The 19,957-nt window shown below is 39.8% G+C and overlaps 2 protein-coding genes across 2 annotated transcripts; one reads left to right on the forward strand and one right to left on the reverse strand.

Moving 5' to 3' along the window:
* The first annotated feature begins 35 nt into the window (after positions 1–35).
* LOC137101637 (proton-coupled zinc antiporter SLC30A2-like) lies at positions 36–6,249 on the forward strand. Its single transcript, XM_067480315.1, has 8 exons — positions 36–752; positions 882–1,078; positions 2,402–2,548; positions 4,193–4,346; positions 4,427–4,625; positions 4,964–5,069; positions 5,152–5,286; positions 5,557–6,249. Exons 1-8 carry the CDS (start codon positions 703–705, stop codon positions 5,676–5,678), a joined length of 1,110 nt encoding a protein of 369 aa, XP_067336416.1. The 5' UTR covers positions 36–702; the 3' UTR covers positions 5,679–6,249.
* Positions 6,250–6,254: 5 nt separating this feature from the next.
* coq8ab (coenzyme Q8A, genome duplicate b) lies at positions 6,255–18,598 on the reverse strand. Its single transcript, XM_067480302.1, has 15 exons — positions 18,253–18,598; positions 17,417–17,570; positions 15,986–16,294; positions 15,803–15,869; positions 13,675–13,746; positions 12,904–13,032; positions 10,994–11,079; positions 10,767–10,907; positions 10,573–10,654; positions 10,340–10,433; positions 9,213–9,354; positions 8,873–8,980; positions 8,705–8,770; positions 8,254–8,340; positions 6,255–7,042 (listed from the first exon to the last, which is right to left on the reverse strand). The coding sequence occupies exons 2-15, from the start codon at positions 17,549–17,551 to the stop codon at positions 6,749–6,751; spliced, it is 1,812 nt and encodes a 603-aa protein (XP_067336403.1). The 5' UTR covers positions 17,552–17,570; positions 18,253–18,598; the 3' UTR covers positions 6,255–6,748.
* Positions 18,599–19,957: the final 1,359 nt, after the last annotated feature.

Below are 19,957 nucleotides of genomic sequence, written 5' to 3' on the forward strand. Positions count from 1 at the left end.
GTAAAATGTTGCCTGTAAGTGCAGTGAGATCACATTATTTTAAATACAGCAGTTAAGTTTTCATGTAATTTCAGAGTTATATTTTTGATTGGACATTTTATGACAACTTTTGTTTGTATATTAAGATAAAGCCTTATATCCTATCATCGAAAAGTACGTTTCGATGATGTTTTTTTTTTGATTTTCTGTCCGGTGTTTAAAAGTGTTGGGTTTGAGCTTTATCGCACTGCATTCATACAAGGTTGATGCTGACGACGTTTGTGCATCATTTTTAGTTTTGTATCAGTTTTGTATTGTAGCCTTTACAGATGGCTGGACAGTGTATGCATACACAATCAAAGACATGCATTCAAAAGTTGCTGTTTGTGTGCCAGAAATCATACTTGACAAACTTCACAAAAAGTGTGTATTTTTCTCATCCACTCCTGTTCCCAGGTGTTTTGCGGTTCTTGCAGCTTTTGCATTTCCAAACTTTCTGTAAATGTGTCTGATCAAATAAAGGTTGGGTCACAATTGAAATGTCATAAAGTTGTTGTGATTGTGCCAGTTTTCTGTTAGTGTGCTCAGTGACCTGTTATTGGCTCCTGTCGTGCTCCACCCCGTAAAGATAACACACGTTGGGGCAGCTGGCAAGTTGTCCAGCTTCCCCAACATTAGTTAACATAAGATTAGTTTGCTCCTAAAGTGGTGCCCGCTGAAGATATGGAGCCGTCAACAAACTCAGAGAAACGACATCTGATTGCGATTCATAGGTACAGTATGTCATCATCCTTTTGTTAGTGGGGGTCTTTACTTCGCATGCATTTAAGTTCCTTAAATCGTAGAATTAGGAAATCATTTGCCTGAATCCCAGTCCCGGTTCTGTCTGCTCTCACGATAAGTTCTGCAGAGGACAGATATTCAGACTCTGAGCACAGTGAGGATGCCTCCGGCGTGGACGGCCTGTGGCAGCCCGAGTGCTTCTGCCAGGAGGGCAGCACAATGTCAGAGACGGAAAGGGACACGAGACGTTTGGCCAGGAAGAAGCTTTTTCTCGCCTGCGCCGTCAGCCTCGTGTTCATGATCGGAGAGGCGATTGGTGAGATGAGTGTTGAAATGAAGCCGCCTGCCTCAAAACCAACATTTTTAAAAAGACACATTTTTAAAAAGTTTACTGCCTTTGACAGCTTTAGTTACTTTGCAGATTAATATAGTTCATAAAAAAAGGGTGATGAAATAATCTACTAGCGTTAAATTGACCTATTGTTTTATATCAATTTCCTGCCTATATTTGAACATAATTATAATGAAATTATACAGTTTAATCCAATTCAGAAACAAGTCCTGAACATCCAGGCAGAACTGAGGAGTTTTGCATCTTAAAATGTGTTTTAATTCAGTGCTATGTTTATTCATATTAGTATCAGCCTCTAAAATCCAGTACTGGGCAAGATGATCTGCTTACATGGTATCACATCATTAATATTAATCCAATAATAAACATTAAATCAACAATAATAAATATTCCTACTACTAACAACACTTTGAAACAGGCCACTCTGCAAACATGAACTAGGATCACATGCAAAATGACCATGTTATTGATTCTCCAAGTACATTTTGTGCATATTACTTTTAAATAATTGTGTTTTGAGTAAAGAATCGTGTACTTATGAAAATTCGTATTTGGATTCAGTAAATGGTCTGTTTTAGAACAAGGAATGAAGTAAATAATCTTTTCTTCCACCACTGACAGCTCAGCTACATTTACAGTAGCTTTTCATTTTTAGATTAATCCCAATTAGTGACAGATATTTGGCTTTAATTTGATACTTTTATTTGGTATTTAACCAGGAAAGCCTTGACGGGTCTTTTTCAAATGTCCTGGTAGAGATGGGAAGGGACACATGCCATGAAATAGGCCCCAAACCTTGAGCATGAATTAGTTATTATACAATTAGGTTTAAAAATATAAATCCTATTACGTAATCCAATGGACCCCCAAAGTGACATTTTAACGTCCTGTTTAAAACTAAGAAAATCAGAGTGGTCTGAATATAAGAACTGCAGAAAGTTTGTTAAATACAGATAAACAAACGCGGCAGAAAAGGAAACTGAATCGCTTCTTTAACCCTGATTTAATTCCCAAACCTCGTCAGAAATTATTGTGTTTGATGACTAAATGTTCCATAACAAAGGAGACTAGAATCAGCACATTGTGAAACTTCTGCATGTAGTTGACACACATGGACAAATGAGAGACTGAATTTAAATCTTTAACTTTCCTCTTCAGCTTTTTCCACAAGCTACTAACTGTAAATATTAAAACGTTTAATCTGTTCGTTTTAACTGAGCTGAGTCCAACTAATGACTTTATTGCTTCCTTCGAGTTTCTCACAGCCAGTTCTGTCACACTCCGCAGGTGGATACGCTGCTCACAGTCTGGCCGTCATGACGGACGCGGCTCATCTTCTGACGGATTTTGGGAGCATCGTGATTAGCATTTTCTCTCTGTGGGTATCATCCCGTACTCCCACCCACACCATGACCTTTGGATGGCATCGAGCAGGTGGGATCAAATTATTTATGTTTATACCGATTTAAACGTGTGTGTTTGGGAATAAATTGTTAAAGGAACAATTACGTTCAGCAGAGAACATTTGACTAAATTAAAGTTAAAACATCTTTCAAAGGATTTATTTTGGAATTGGGATTGTACATATTTTTCTCAGTGGGCAAATAATAAAAAAACCTAAAACAAGGTGTTGTTAAATTGATGCTTTTACATCTGTTTGCCAGCTCTTTCTGTCAGAAAATGCAACCCTCTCTCAGAAATGTGTTCCAATTGCAAATGTGTTGGTATTTACTTGCTTATTGTCTTTGTTTACACTGGAACAACACAAAAAAAAAACAGAAGAAAAGTCCAACGTGATACAAATTCACACAGAACTAGAAAATGCACGGGACAAAATTATTGGCATCTTGTCAAAATTGTAAGATATAATAATTGCTTTTCAATCATGTGATGCTCCTGTAATTTGTATTTAGACAACTGGACGGAAGAGCAAAATTAATGAAGAATTACAGTGAAGGATTTTTTGAATGGTGGATAAAGAGCCCTGATTAACGCCCAAACAAATTCAAACTGATCTGCAGACACAGGGAACAGTGTCAGGTCCTGCTATCTGTCTCCATCTGAAAGAAAAGGGACACTATGGTGGGAGACACAGGAGGACACCACTGCTGACACAAAGGCATCAAAAAGCAAGACTGGAGTTTGCTGCTTCTGGCACCTGAGTGTGTAAATAGTATCATGAAATCTGATGACTACCAAAGAAGTTTGGGGCCAGTGTCAGAAAGCTGCGTCTCCACCAGAGGCCGTGGGTCTTCCAGCAGGACAATGACCCAACACACACTTCAGAAAGCACTCAAGAATGGTTCAAAACAAAGTGCTGGAGAGTTGTGAAATGGCCAGCAATGAGTCCAGATCTGAATCCCATAGAACACCTGTGCAGAGATCTCAAAACAGCAGTTGAGAGAAGGCTTCTTTCAAATCTGAATGACCTGGAGCAGTTTGCAAAAGAGGAGGGGTCCAAATTCCAGTAGAGAGGTGTAAGGAACTCATTCATGGTTACAGGAGGCGACTAATTTCAGTTAAATATTTCAAAGGGGGGGGGGGGGGGGGGGGGCTACCAAATATTAAGTTAAGGGTTCCAATAATTTTGTCCAGTGCATTTTTTATGTTCTGTGGTGAAATGTATCAGATATGACTTTTGTTGTTCCAGTGCAAACAAAAACAGTGAGCACGTCACTACCAGAACATTTGCAACTGCAACAATCTTCTCAGAGAAGGGTTGTATTTTCTGGCTGAATTGCAGGGGTGCCGATATTTTTGGCCATGACTGTACTTTTACATGTCTCACAGCAATTTAATCTGATGCCAACAAAAGGGAAAAAATCTGAGCCACAAGTACAGAAGTTCTTTTTTGTGGAGTAAAAAAAAAATGCTTAAAGTTAGAGGAAGCCTCATCCTCAGCATCTCGCTCAAAAGAATCCAGTGGCAACACTGCACTAAAAGAGTACTGGTGGTACTGGTGGTACTGGTGGTAGTGGTGGTACTGGTGGTACTGGTGGTACTCCTGTATTTGTGTGCAGTATTTTGTATAAAGGAACCTGCCATTTTAAGCGTAATGGTTGTTGTTCTGTTGAACAGAGGTGCTCGGTGTGTTGCTGTCAGTCATGTCTATCTGGGCTGTGACTGCCGGGCTGGTTGTGTCGGCCATGCAGAGGATTACTGACGGCGACTTCGACATAGACAGTCAGATCATGTTAATAACGTCAGGCTGTGCCGTGGGGGTCAACATCCTGTGAGTTTCCTTGTTTTGTTTTATCAACAGTGTCATCGGACGCCGCATTTATAAAAAACGTTTTGATTTCTTTGATTTAGGATGGTCCTGATCCTCCATCAGTCAGGGGTCTCGCACGGCCGCAGCCACGGTTCTCCCGGCGGTCGGCCACAGAGGGACGGCGAGCGCGAGGGTCACGGACACGTCAACGCCAGCGTGAAGGCGGCTTTCATCCACGTGCTGGGAGATCTGCTGCAGAGTGTCGGGGTCCTGCTGGCAGCCACAATCATCCACTTCTGGGTCTCTTGACACTAAAACGTTCCCTGCTGCTTTCTGCTAAATAATGTCTCATTGTCTTCATTCAGGTCTCTGTCCAGTATCATGCTTAGGTCCAACAGCTGGCAGTGCAACATCAGCTGTGATATTCACTACTCTATCATCTATTATTATCATTAAGAAGGAAACATGGTAGTTTCGAGGTCTCTGATTTTTCTCAGACTGGCTGAAAATGACATGTACTGGATGTAACAAATGGAAAATAAAAGTTTAATTGTCCACAGTTATGAGACTGATACAGATCCTACTCTGTAGTTTATTGCAGGATTTGCTTTTCCTCATTTTTCTGTTTTCTCTTCCAGCCTGAATATAAAGTGGCAGATCCAATCTGTACATTCCTGTTCTCGGTTCTTGTTCTTTGGACAACATTTAGAGTCACCAAGGACGTCCTCAGGATACTGATGGAAGGTAAACGAGCTCTTATTTTTCCCTTTGGGGACATAGTTTTGTTGTCTACAGTTACCGGCAGTTTTTTTCTTTTTTTTTTCAGGAGCTCCTCAGGACGTGCACGTCAACGCTGTGAAAGAGCAGCTGCTGTCTGTCAGAGGAGCCGCAGCTGTTCACAGTTTGCACACGTGGAGCTTAAACATGACTCATTCTTTACTTTCTGTCCACGTGGTCACAGGTAAACATCAAACCAGTAATACGAATCTGTACTACAAGTATATGCTCCTGATGCTTTGAACCACTGAAAAATCTTTGTATAAAGGATTTTTATTACTTACTTCACTTTGTAATTGTACTTCATTACCTTCTAATACATGATGTCAGTACTATTTACATTACTTCCAGAGCTCTGCTTTCACTTTGATCAGTGCAAAAAGGCCCAATCAAATTAACATTGATTCAATACTTTTGAAATGCACTGAATTGCTGTCTGCAATTGTGTCCTCAGAGGAAGATGCCGATACGCAGATCGTCCTCATGAATGCAACAAAGCTCCTGCGCACCGAGTTTGGTTTTACCAGCATCACAATCCAAGTGGAGCGTTGCCGGACTGACAAGTGTCAGGACTGAAAGACGACTCATGACAGACTGCTGGTAATATTTACATCGACTTTTTGAAAGACAAGGCTGTTTCAGGAGCAAATCAGCACCAGTTGGCATCTATACAATGCTTCCACACTCCAGCATTGAATGTTCTTGCAGCATCTCAACAATTTAGGTATTTTTTCCACATATTCACAACCTCTGCCCCATATTCATATTTCCAATATCACATTGAGCTCAGAGCCTTTGATAAAATATTGTCATGTCATGTTCAGCTTTGCTTAAAATTACAGTATGCAACTTTTGGAATAGAAGCGAGGAGTAGCAAGAAACTCAAAGTCAACCCACTCTTTCCGAGTCAAGCATAAATAATGGCAAGTCGTCAGTTTCAAAATACTGAAAGCAGCATAGATGCAACTGATTCGCATAAACCGAGTACCATTAATCTCACACGAGATTTGGTTAATATCTTACAAGCCTGTGCATCAGAGATAGTGTCCTCTAAAATACTGGTATGAAGGGAGCACTTCTTCTCAAAATCTTTTAGGAGAAACCATCTAGACTCTAATAGATGATGATAACAGGAGCCTTTAACAGCACAGCTTTGTTTTTGCATCATCGGGGACAATTTATTTCAAATCACAATCTGTCAGTACAGTTCTCAAACCATACAGTCACTAAATTACTCAGTTGTACATTATGCACAACATATTCAAACAATGAAAATAATACAAGAGTTAAACATTATACCTGATACAAAGTTTGGATGGAAGTCCTGGTCGAGATGTAAAATGGAATATAAAGCACACAGATATGAAATCGTTCTTAAAAGGCTGACAATCTTCGTGGTTTTTATGTTTTATGTGCTCACCGGTTTACTTGATGAGACCGTAGAACAGACCACAGTAAAAAAAAAAAAACAAAAACAAAAAAAACCCTTAACCTAGGCAATATCTGGATAAATCTGTCCCAAACATACTTTCACATCTGAGAATGTGTGAGTTAATTGTTATATCAGCATCATTATATCAGCGGTATATCACAAATAACACAAGAGTCCCACAGTTTCAACGGGCTTTTGGAGAAACCAGTATTAGCTAGTGCTTTGGCTCAGGGTGTTCATCTTTCCAATAGTTTGTGTAGGCCTCTTGAAACATGTTCTTGCAGGCAACTTTAGCTTTTAGTTTGGAGCAGATGAGGAAGGAGCCACCCATCTTTCTGTGGAGTGAGTAGGTTTCCTCAGGAGGCGGCGTCAGTCTCTCCCTCAACATCACAGGGATGAGTCTGTGGATACGTTCAGTGGTGCTCTGAGATCCAAAGTCAAAGGGCTCCTCCGAAGAAAAGGCCTCGCCAAGGGTCATCACAGCATCCACATGGGCCTTCTCCATCGCCTTATTACAAGACATTAGTTAACAACAGGCTTTAAAGTTCAATATTGGGGAGAAATGAAGCTGAAACACAAGAAAATCAACAACTCTCATATCTGATGATCAACAACCAGAAGAGCGTTGGCTTAGAACAAAGACTGGAAACAGCTACTGTGCCCTGGCTCTGTAGAACGGTAACAAATCCCTCTGAAAAAGGCAACTTCTTAAATTGGTATATGTAGTTTGGTTTTGGCACAGATTAGGCAAAGTGTAAAAACAACAATTTGCTGTTTCAGTTGGTTGGCTGTGGAATATTTCTATATTCACTTGGCCCCTGTATTTCATAATATACTAAACTGAGGATCAACTGAGTAATGCTGGATGTTATAATACTAGGTTAGATTATCCGGTTATGTCAGTTTTTCAAAGCCACTTGAGAAGTGGACTAGAAATCCGGGATTTAATTGTTTTAATGTGAGATAACTGCATACTCTTGTGGTTATGGACTAGACCATTTAAATCAATACTCAAAACTCTGCAGGTTTCCCTCGTTTCCAGTCTATGTGCTAAGCTAAGATCCACCAACTGTGACTTCTTATTTAAAGAACAGCGTTTGAAAAATGTGTATCAATCTCCAAGCCTCTGTTTGTATTCACATCAACCTTATGCTACTGTACCAATGAAGTGTAACTCTAGTTTTACCAGTAGTGAGTTACATGCTACTTTTAACAAACTTGAATTCTTTAATAAACCTAAAAAATAATTTCACCAATGATCCTTGTTACAGCCAAACATATGACAATTGAGCATTAATAATAAGTGTATTACTGCTCCAGTAATCTATTCTACTAGAGCTGAGAGCAAATTGAAGAGGAAACTAAAGCTGTCACTGTTGTTGTAATTGCTCCCGGGGACCAGTAGAGGTTGATAAAAGCATTTTTGAGTGAATCACTAAACAACTATTTGTGATCACATTTCACTGATTATTTCATGTTTTCCATCTGAATGTTTGCACATGGATTCTTTTCTCATTTGACGTTTCTGCTTAAGGTTTTGGTGTGTAAGAACAACATAGGATCTAAGTCCTTTTTTTTCATCTGCTGGGACTTGATTACATCTAAAGTGATGAATCCAGGTTAAAGTTAGCACCAATTGATCAACGGATGCCTGTTAACGGTCATCCTTTGACTAACAACTGTGTCCGTTTCTAGTGAAAAGGGTGTCAAGTTTATTACCTTTGACTCATATCCTGTCAGAAACTTCATATCTCTGGATCTCTGCAGGATGCCTTCACTGTTCTGATCAGCTGCTGCTTTAATAACCTGATGAGGGAAACAGTTATTAATTCATAAAGTTTCATGAATTTTATATAATACAAGCTGGTACATGAGCTAATGATTCTAGTTATAGCAATAAAGCTTCCTCATATTACCAAAATATTTTCCTGTTACTAAGACGGTATTTCTTGTTACTACTGTGTAGAAATTACATTAGACATTCTTGCATCATTCCAAGGATGAAATGAAAAACAATATAATGCAAGTCAATTTAAACTTTAAGATTTCAGGATGTGTTACTGGATAGATTCTTTGTAAAAACAGAATAATTTCGTATGTAACGTATTAATTTTAAAAAGGTCGCACACAACTGGTGCTATGAAGTTTTCACTTTTTTCCTGTTTCTCACCTCAATGTATGAATCTGTGAAGGTTTTATCAAATCCTCTAGTAGCTCCAAAATCCAACAGTGCAACCTGAATGCACGAAAACAGAAAACATATCCTTATTAACAAAGGACTATTTGAAAAACGCTTCACACTGTGGTGTGTTTAATGAAGTAACTGAGACAAACTTACCTTGTAAGTTTGTGGATCAAAGAAGAAGTTGGACCAGTTTGGATCTGTTTGCATGTACCTGAACTCAAAAAGCTCCCTCAGGCATAAAATCAAGATTTGCTCACAAATCTAAACACAGGTCAAGAACAGGAAAACAATGAAACGTGTTTGAGATAAAGTACAAATTGTGTGTAATGTAAGTGAATCATGATAAGCACAAATGAGCAACATAACATGCTGTCGTGACTATTTAAAAATCAAATGTAGTACATCTCTGTATTGCACACAATTAAATGTACATGCAGCATCTTGGCAGCATGAGGGTGAAAGCTGTGCTGTAAGCGGAGCTCTGGGGACATACATTGTTCCTGAGTTCCTGAGGGAGGTCAGTGGCCTGGTCCAGAGGGAAACCAGGCACCAGCGTTGTGGTGAGGACATGCTGGCTGCTCAGCTCGTCAATCACGTCAGGCACACAGAAGAACGGGTGATCCTTCAGCAGCTCTCTGCAACACAAACAGCAAAGGTCAGCTGAAACCCCAAACAGCAGGGGACGATAAAGCAGCATTATCAACAGGATATCTTAACGCTGTGCTGATTGGGATGTAAAGCTGGTTACAAATCAAAGCCTTTTTTTATATGGAGCATTTTTGTAATTTGATCATTTCAAACTTTCCATCAAACAATTGCTTTCTCTTACAAACAGTAGCTTTCTTACATGGCCAGCAGATCAAGAGCAACATTAACACTCATTAACTTGTGTTTCCATCAGGTAAGTTTAAATTCAATATTTAATCTTGTGTTATCTCTCTCTTGGTTTCCTAGGGAAAATATCTAGTTCTTCATCTAATAAAGGCTGCACTATGTTCACCAACTAATTGCTAACTGTGTCTCTCCTGCTCTTTGGTGTAGAGCAGGTAAAGTACACTCAGTTAATCAGAGCTTGATTTGCTGAAACCAGCTGCTTGAAATTGACCACTGTGAAACTTTAACACGTTTTTTGCTTACATCTGAATTTATATCAGCCGGAACAACTATTGTCTCTCAAGGAAATAAAGTGGACAAAGAAAGTGTTAGACTTGAACATTTTAGACCACAGCAGAGTGCTTCCAATAAACGCTAAATAAATAAAAACTACTTTGTAGAACGCATGAGCCACCATGACTAAAAGGGCAGAAAACAGTGGCCCCTAGAAAAACACTAAAAGAGAAAAAAAGAAAAAAAAAAGACTATATACCATTAGATTCAGAAGTGAATTCTGGGAAGTGTGTTGCAAAAACAAAGCAGCAGAAACTGCTTAGTGAAGACTAGTGATTAATACAAAAATAAAAGGAGGATCTTGCAGTTTAATACTTTAAACACCAAAAAGTAAAACCTGACATATTTTATAACTATAATAAATATGCAAATGCAAGAAGACATAGCTTCATATTTAGGGGTTCAAAACAAAGGTCGGGCCTCACACATACAAAGCACACATGAACAACTTACTGGAATTTTTTGGCACATTTTGCCTCTCTTATGTAATCACATTCCAGAGCCAGCTCACGACTCATGACCTCAATGAGGTGCTCAGGAAACAAACCTTTAATAAAGAGGGCAGACGTCAAAAATGGCGAAAATCATGACATTCAAGTCAGTGTATTGACTATAGCAAAGTTTCAGACATCAGACAATAGCAGCAGTTATCATAAAAGTGATAAAACCCCCTCCGCCAATGATACCTTCAGGCAGCGTGTTGCTTAAGCTCAGAGCAGTCATGATGTTGTTCACGTCACTGTCGATACTCTTTGCAACGCCAGGATACTGAAAGAAAAGACTTGTGTGATTTTTCAAAATTCAGTGTAGCTTGTCACAGTTTGCCTCTGTGCAGTGCACACACACACACACACACACACACACACACACACACTCTTACCTGAATCTTCATAGCTACTTCCCTTCTATCCTTCAGCCTCGCTAAATGCACCTGACCAATCGAGGCAGCTGCAAATGGCTTCTCTTCAAAGTATTCCAGTTTGTCCCTCCAGTTTGGGCCGAGGTCACCGGCGATGACTTTCTGCAGAACAAATCAAACCCCCCAAAAATTATGTATGAACTTGGTTTACTGAATTACTGAGAAAACAACCGCTTGTTGTACTTTACCATCATCTGTTTGGTGGGCATGAAGTCTGCACTCTGTCGAACGCGCTCAAAGATTTTGGCCAACTGAGGGTTGATAAAAGCATCATCTGGGAGAGAAGCAGGGGAGGATAGTTCAGTCAAACATGGCGACTTAATATTTGGTATAATACACTAGTTATTCATGTACACGCATTGTTAAAATATTTAGGTAAAAGGGCACCGTAGACGGTGTTCTACTTTAATTCAGTTCTTGGATTTAACGAATTTTCATTCATAGTGGCATCCATTAGTGCGACCTACCTACCTGCATGAAGCTGATCTGACTTTATTGAGTGCCCTGCCAGCATCTATTTAGCTTCTTTTCTTTGGCAAAGATTCATGTTTTTTCCCCTTGGACACCATCCACAGAGGTTCACTTCACATAGTGTCCTTCACACTGTCTGTTCAGCCACTAAAGGACCAATTTCTACCAATAACCCCGTGGCAAGTTAAAATTATGAACCCATCAGCTTTTCAGTGCAAGGATGTCTAAACAGTGATCACTGTATAAGAACAGTTACTGCACCTCCTGTTGTTAGCGGTGCTCTCTCTGGTACCAGTGTGCAACTGTGTTCTGACTGATGCTCCTGTGCCATCTTCCACCACTAACAAGTGTCACAGGCCCAATCTGAGGAAGCTGGAGTTCATGCGGTCAATTAACTGGAAACCACAATTGTACTCACCTGCTGTACCTTGGGGGCCCGTGTTTTAAACTTATCTAACCAGTTTGGCTCTGTGATATATTAGTGAGCGGCTGATCCCTTATGGGACCCTTAAGGGCTCTCAGATCAACAGAACAAACGCTCTTGGTTAAAGCTTCAGACTCATTTTGACCCTGTTTTGTACGGGTATGTGGATGTGTGTATGTAAATGAATGTGTATTAGGTTATATGTGCAGTATATGTATGAAATGTGTATCCATGCTGATGTTTTACATTTTTTATGCATGCAAGTGTCTTTGTAAACCCAGTTTTGAAAACTGCAATAAAGTTTTACCATTTACTTCTTATTTATACATAAGATTTAACTATTCTACAATGTACCTTAAAACTAAAAAAATTATTGTGACATGATATAACTGAGTCATTTAGTCATTTGCAGAATGTGCTGTTTTGTTGTATACTGTAAAAATAGACTATTGCATTATTTTACTAATAATGCAATATTCATGTTGTAACTGATTTCACACTTCTAATCATAGTGCGTTTTTCGTCAGAATGCTGAGTTATTCTTGAGCATAGATTAAAATCGCTAAGGCTGAACCCAAACAGTGAAGCTGCATTTCTTAATAGTCAAAATAATAAGCTGAAAGGTAAAGAGTAAAGGCTTTGGGAGAGCCACAGATTCGAGGGATAGTGAATCTTCAGCTGATGCATAAAAACAAAGTTCAGTGATAAAATGGTTCCAAAAACTGGACTTTGGGAATTTTAAAAAACATGTTTGAAAAAAATGATAATGTTGATAAATTACCAGTGTTTGAGAGATATTTGAACCTTCTGACTCACTTGTAACGGTAAATAGAGATCTAAGAGCTGTACTGCAGGTACCACTGCCAACAATAGCTCGTCTGGAATGGCACTGGCTGTGTTCAGCTGGCCTAAGGTTTATTTTCAGTGATGACATTTCCATGTTGGTAGAAGGATCTGGTTTGTTTGCCACATTGGGTCTGAATCAGATGCAAGCTGAAGTGTTGGGGAAGCTGAAGGGCCTGTTTACTGTGTGTGTTTGGTCACTGATGAAAGCTGAACCCTTATTTGCACAATGATACATGTGGGTTTACTGTCCATAACATGCCGTAGCAGTATCTGTCCCCGAGTTTTGTCATGTCAGATTGTACTGAATCCTTGAAAGCTAATTCCTTAATGTAATGAGCAGTTTGGATGATACCTCACCTTGAATACTGAGCATCTGTCCAAGTTTTAGAGCAGCGCCTCGAACTTTGCACAAGGTCCGGACGATTCTTTCAGCATTGGCTTCAGAGAGAAGGGCACTTGAGTCCATTACGGACTTCTTATTATTACCTATATATAAAACAATAAAAAAAGTATACAATATTCTGTAAAGATGCAACGACAACAAATTACAGATTTGCAATCTTTTTGATGTCGGACTGACAAACTTAGAGACTTGAATTCAGCATTAATAGAGGAAGGAATTGCAAAACTAGAATTGATAAGCACCAACTCTTCATTTCAGTTCTTACATTAAATGACCAATCTCTGTTCAGAAAGCTTTGGGCTGAAATTTATAAATATTCTTTAGGCACCGACTCTGTTGGATAGGCCGTGTGTTTAATTTGTCTTAATTCAAAGCAGCGAGGAAAGAGAGAAGAAAATTGCTGTTTATTGTAAATCAGGAACAACCAGAACAAATAATAAGGGAGGAGAACTGAGAATATGACAAAGAATTTCACATCAACTTTTGGATAGTCTTTGATATTCTGCAACACATTTCCTGTAGTGATTCTGCACAGTATCCACACATTTTAAACCTTACAGTAGAGCCAAATGACTTAATGGATCCTTAGAATAAAACAAGTTCACATGTTGAGGGTCCCATCATGGGGATTGACCGCATTAGTCCTGTGGGTCATAATATTAACATTTAAATCTTATCATTAGCAAACATTGAACCAAATAATGAATTAAGCATCCTCCACTTACCACCTTGTTGGGGTTTAAACCTCTTCTTGGCCACTTCAGCAAGTGCCCCAATACCAAGTCCAACTGCCAGACCTACAAAATATAAAATGAAAGTGTAAATAATGACTCATAAACGTTCTGAGTAGACAGGAAGTGTTTGAGAGGTGAAGTTATTATCAAGCAGGCTACAGTTTTTGATTGAGTGCCCACGCTGTTTTCTTAACTGATATCTTTAGTTCTGCAACTGATAAGCAACAAAAAGGTGATAACAGCAATCAGAAACCAGACCGAAGGGGGGTTTAATAACCTAAAGCAACACAGCAACCGAGTCCTTGAGAGTTCAGGGAGGCAAACATGGGCCAAGATGGAGTGGAAGAAACAACTGACACTACTGGAAGTGTGCTGCCCTTTGACGAGAAGCGGGCTGATGACATGTTTTATATTAGCTGGATTACCAAACAGGAATCTGACATGTCCCTTAAATATTTTCTCAGCTACTGATACTCCTGTATTTCCAGACCTGAGGAGTCAGCGCTACAAACAGTTTACAGTCAGTGCTGGAAAACCGGTGAGTGACCTCATCAGTGCGTTCCCTCTCTACGTTATCATAAACTACTGTACGAGAAAAACACTACGTGTGAAACTAGTTAAAAGAGGAGCATGGACTTCATCCCATCACTGATGATTACATAATGCCGCTCTGGAGGAAGTGACAGTGCTGCCAATGTCACTTTCACAACTTGTTTGCACAACTCATGTCAAAATTTTGGTCCCGAGTTATTAGCAAAGAAAATGTCAGGGTCCTTTTAGGATTTTTCAAATACATCAAGCTGATAAAACAAATACTTTTTCATTTACTTTGTGTGGTTATAAAAAAAATAAAAAATCTGCTAATTTGCTGCCTATTTTTTAGAGTTAGTCAGAGTCTATGGATTTTCATTATATTGATAATGTGAAATTTCAGAATAACTGTAGAAAAAATTTTCAATTTCAGCTTTAACTTATAACATTGTCAATGTTTAGTTGCACGTTGTTACTATTTGGTGGGCTTGTCTTTAAACTGTGTAACCCAAATAACATCAGCACCATCAATCACAAAGGGTGGCAGCATCATCATGTTGCTGGGTTGTTTTGCTGCAAGAGGAAGCAGTGCAATTCCTAAAACTGATGCTGCGAGGAAGAAGAAAGCTGGTGTGGTGGTGTGATGTGGCAGAAATAAACCAGAGTTGTGTGATTTCTGCCAAAAGGAATTGGCCAAAAGTGTCCAACTCCAAGTGTCACCAGAGTAACAAAGTGCATGCAAACTAAAGAAACTGTACCCTCTGAGAATGTGATCAAATAAATAAAAGCTCAAATTTAAAATTATTTCTATTAGTATGAAATTTAAAAGCGTTTAGCCAAGGTGTTCGTAACCATTCAACCTCAACTGTAAAACACATAATTATTGGTTGCTAAATTTCCTGTTATTAATAAATGCAGAATATCTCTACAAACACACAACCTATGATAAAGAATAAGTGTCCAATCATAAATAAATAAATAATACATTTTCACTCCATAATTATTTCTACAGTAAATAATAAAATGAACAAAACTTTAAACCTCTAGTTTCCTCTAATTAGTAACAAACTACACTGTTCTTTCAGGAACATTTCAGGAGAGTATTTGAAAATAGTAGAGCTCTAAAATAAGGAATAACAATCAAATAAAAAAGCAAGAATATGGCATTAAAACTGAGCATAAATTTCAATGAAGGTGAAAAAAAAGCTTCACTTTGCTAGTTATTCATGTGTTGGGTGTTTCGATCAATTCTTTTATATTTTTGCAGAGCATATGCGTATAAGATTTTGTTTCAGTCTGATTCACATTCATAAAACATCACACCTTCACAGTTCGTGGCAGCTGCAAGTAATTTAAAACGGGCAGCGGCCGTGGCACCGGAGCACCCGGGAGTCCAAAGCCTTCCTGAAGGGGACATTGGCAGGAGTTTTAAATATTTACATTCTTACAGGTTCTGTTGAGGGGATTCTGAAACTAAACTGGGACCTTTGTGGCAACGAGGACTGTGTTAATAGTGGTGTCACTTTTCCTTGGCTGTGATCTGAACCAGCAGGTGTAACGTCACTAATATAGCAGTGAGAACACATACTTCCAAAATTCATAAGCCTTCCAATCCGTGTGACGGGCACCTTCCTCTCTCTGGCTTGTTCACTGAGCTGAAATAAAAGAAAACAGCGAACCTAAATGACAAAACTCGCTGCTGAAACAATAACCACAGAACTGAAGTAAGAAGTAATGATCAATATTAAAAAGAAGATCTTTTCTTGAATACCACTTGTTTATGTTGCTTGATGTCTGTTTTCTTGGCGTTTCTTGCTTTATCGATGTCCTCTGATGTCAACCGCCCCACGGTGGAGTTGTCCTGGTTAAATAGCCTTGCATGTCCACCGAACAGCTCGTCTGACCAGTTCTTGTGGTACTTTAGCCTCTTAGTGCTGGGCCTTCCAGTGGGGGTCCCCTGACTGACGCTGCCGCTTCCAGTCAAACAGGTGCTGAAACAAGCGCCCACAGCTGAGAATCTCTGAAAGTGTGCTGCTGTGGCTCTGTGGACGCAGGCCTCGTGCTGTTTGTGGAATGTCTCCTGGATGACAAAACATGAGTCAACTAAGTTGGTGCTGACACCTTCACCACAAATGCCCCATGTTTACTCCACCAAGTGGCTTCATGCAAAGTGACTAATAGTGCTCGCCTTCCATTATTGCGTATGTGGTGATATTCCTGAGCATGTTTTTGCTTAATGGAGGTGGCGGCTGTAGTTATTTGGAGTTGCTAGTTAGTGTTTCTAATGCAATAGAAGTAATTAGGTTTAGACAAAACTGAAAAGAACTTGTCAGGACAAAATTTACAATAAGACACCAGATCCAACGAGCAGTGGTTTGTTGGGAGGTGTTGCAAGGTCCCTGTGCTGATGCATGCGCTTCTCAATGGGGTTACAAAATCAGAGTATTGACTGTCATTTCGCTGGTGATCAGATAAGATAAATCATGCATCAAGCCTGTGTACGTACGTATCTTTAGATATGCTTTATATATATGGTTTATCCAACCAAATCTGTAAATCTGCACAGTTGAGAACCTGGAACCAGTGAATTTGGGGCATTTTCTGCTTAAAAATGGCCTGAATTAGGGGTTTATTATAAACATTTCTGCTGATGAGTCTTTTGATTAATTGTTAAAAATCCATGTCAATGAGTATTTTCTGGAAATGTTTAAGTTCCATAATATGCGTCAACATGAACACAACACCTCCTGCTTTTCGTCCTGAACCCATTTAATAGGTTTACAGCCATGAAACACTGCACAGAAATTGGGACAATATTGGCTTTTCAACAAACTAACGTCACAGACTAAACTAATGACACATGATTTTTACCATCTCAGGAGAAGTCATAAGTTAAGTATGTAAATCAAACTATACTGCTTAAGTGTGTTGAACTTTAGTGCTCTGTAATTGTTTACATCTGTGGTGAGATGATTAAATCTGGGGGTTTGATTTAATTATGCTCTGGTGATGATTAATGGGAGAGAAAATAAGAAAAAAAACATTGTTCGGCTGTACAAACTGGCACTAACCGCCTCTTAACCCTGGTCACCGCTGCTGTGGTGCTGTTGAAATAAAGGTGGGAGAAACAGACCGAGGGCTACGTGCATGTGAAACACTATCCCACTCTGCACGGCGGTCCAAGCCACGGTTGACTGCTCACCTTCGCTGATCCGGTGGTGCGATGGTAGTTGACTACCCTCTGGTTCCCGGCGCCGGGCAGGCTGCACGATGGGGCTCTGCTGGCCGCCTGCTTGATCCACGTCAGGCCCCTCCAGACCACCGCGTCACCGGTCATGGTGTCGTCCTGTTCAGCCCTGCACAGGAATGACATCAGGCCTGAGCAACACGTTGATTTTAGGCTAAAATGTGTGTAATGAGTAAAGCTGAGCAGTTCATCAATGTGTACACCAAACTAAAACCAAGCTCCCATTATGAATGGTCAAATGTTTGGTTTTTAGTGAAACAGTTTAAGAGGGGTCATTTAACTTGCCATTGTGGAAGATGTAGTTTATACTGTGAGACCCATAGATAGATACTTTATTAATGCCAGAGGAAAGTGTAGGCATCTAGCAGAGCACAGGAGAATAACAGGTAATGATTCTTGGAGCTTAACAAATGGCTATGAAAGCCTCCTTGATATAAATGTGGTCGACTATGCATCTTTCCCAACTACCATAAAGTTAAACTCAAAGCAGCTCTAAAGCAATTTTAAATCAAATCTGCGCATTATAAATTAAAAGGAAGCTAGATTTTGTTTTGTTAGACTGCAATATTATCGGTGTCCCTAATAAACTGCCAACTGAGCCCATGCTCCCCTGTTTAAAGGACAGAACCACCCAACGAAACGCTGATAAACATCTTTGAAATAAAAAAAAAACAGACATGCAGCCAGAAACGTTTTCAAAAAAACCTTAAGTGTTAGAAAAAAAAAAAAAACTTTGTGGCGGATATGACTCGGAGTTACCGTGAAGAGAAGGAAATTTAACTTCTACTCACCAACAGATGCGGTACGAGCCACGACCCTTAACTCCGCGTGCACGCAGCGAGCATTGTCCGACTGCGGCACAAACCGCCGCTCACCTTGATTTGACTTGACACAACTTGTTGTAAACACCTTGGCCCCAGATCGGCGGCGGTGCGGGCGACACGCTGAAGGACATGCAAATGTTGCCCGAGGCGAGCCCGGAGGGGGGGAAGTGGAGCAAACACGGGCCAATGAGGCAAAGTTCAACCATTAGCCCCGAGTGACAACAAAAGCCCACACTGGCTGGACCGCCTGTCAGTAACGCTGGCTGCTCGGTGTGTGTGGGCTACGTGTCCGTTCAGGGCGGTCCCTGAACTGCACACGTGCTGCGTTCAGGAGCGAACGGAAACCCGGGATTTTCAGGGAGCACGTGTTGTTCGTCAAAATGGATGGTTTTCCGACTATTACAATCAATGTATTTAAACTACTGAGGCGTTTTCGTGAATTTGAAGTTGTTGTGAGACACAGGAAACAGAAACAGAAGATTTTCCCATTAGCTGTACAAAGAACGTACACGCATATAGTTTTATGCGTGAATGAGGCTGGTTTAAGAAATGTTGTACTGTAAAATTTAAAGGTAAATATATATTCCGAAGAATTATGAAAAAATGTATTGACCTTAAGTTATTGAGAATGGTATTGGTAAATATCTCAAAACGTTAGGGGTCACTAGGGGCAATGAGAAAGGAGACAGGTTTCCTAAAAATCCAGCAGGTAGGTCCACCAGGGGGTAAGTGGAAATCAAGGATAGCGTCTTTTTATGGTAGCAAAATAAAGCCGAACTATTCTAATATAATGGAAGAACTGGACATCAGTAAGAAATTCACTCAAAGCAGGCGGGGAACGTTTGGTGGTCAAATCTGAGATCCTTTCAAGGTTTGGGTATTTTTAAAGAACAAACGCAATAGTTAATAGTTATTGGCTTGACGCATTCCACTATTCAGAAGATGGCGGTAATGCACCGTTCGTTGCTTGATAACTGCCATTATGAAAAAAAAACCCAGAAGAAGTAGTTTGAGTAGGAGTAGAAGAACATTGATGCAGTAGAAATACTAGTACAAAAAAGAAAAGAAAAAGAATCAACACCCTCTCGTTAGTGACTGACTACAAATAGTAGCATCTCTTTGTCAGCATAAAATGAGTTCTTTTAAAGCACTGATTAAATTAACCGAATCACAGAACAATGGGAAAATCTAGGGAGTTCAGTGAAGATCTGAGAAAGAGGATGGATGAAGTCAGGATTGTGTATCGGAGCCATTTCTAAAAGATCTGCAGATTCTGAGATCATCCGTTCAAACGGCGGAACGGAAGTACAAGTTTCTGGGAGATGTAGTCACTTTGCCGAGGTCAGGAAGAAAACCCAAACTGTCGCCGTCAGCTGAGAAAAGGGTAGTTTGGAGGGTTAAGTAAAAACTCAGGACGTCAGTGTCCACAGTCGTCACGGACTTAAAGGCTGCCGTCTAAGAAAGAAGCCCCTGCTCCAAAATCAGCAGCTTCAAGTGCGACTAAAGTTTGCGGCTGAACACACTGACGGGAAAAAAAGAGGGCAAAAACTCAGAACAAGACAAAGGCAAATCATTAACTCCTTCAGAAGAAGACAGAGATGATCCAAATCCTATAATGGATCAACCAAATACAGAACTTAAATAAACTCTGCTAATGAGTGGCTCACATTAA

This window comes from Channa argus, chromosome 16 (genome assembly GCF_033026475.1).
Source record: "Channa argus isolate prfri chromosome 16, Channa argus male v1.0, whole genome shotgun sequence".
In the NCBI taxonomy this organism is placed as follows: Eukaryota; Metazoa; Chordata; class Actinopteri; order Anabantiformes; family Channidae; genus Channa; species Channa argus.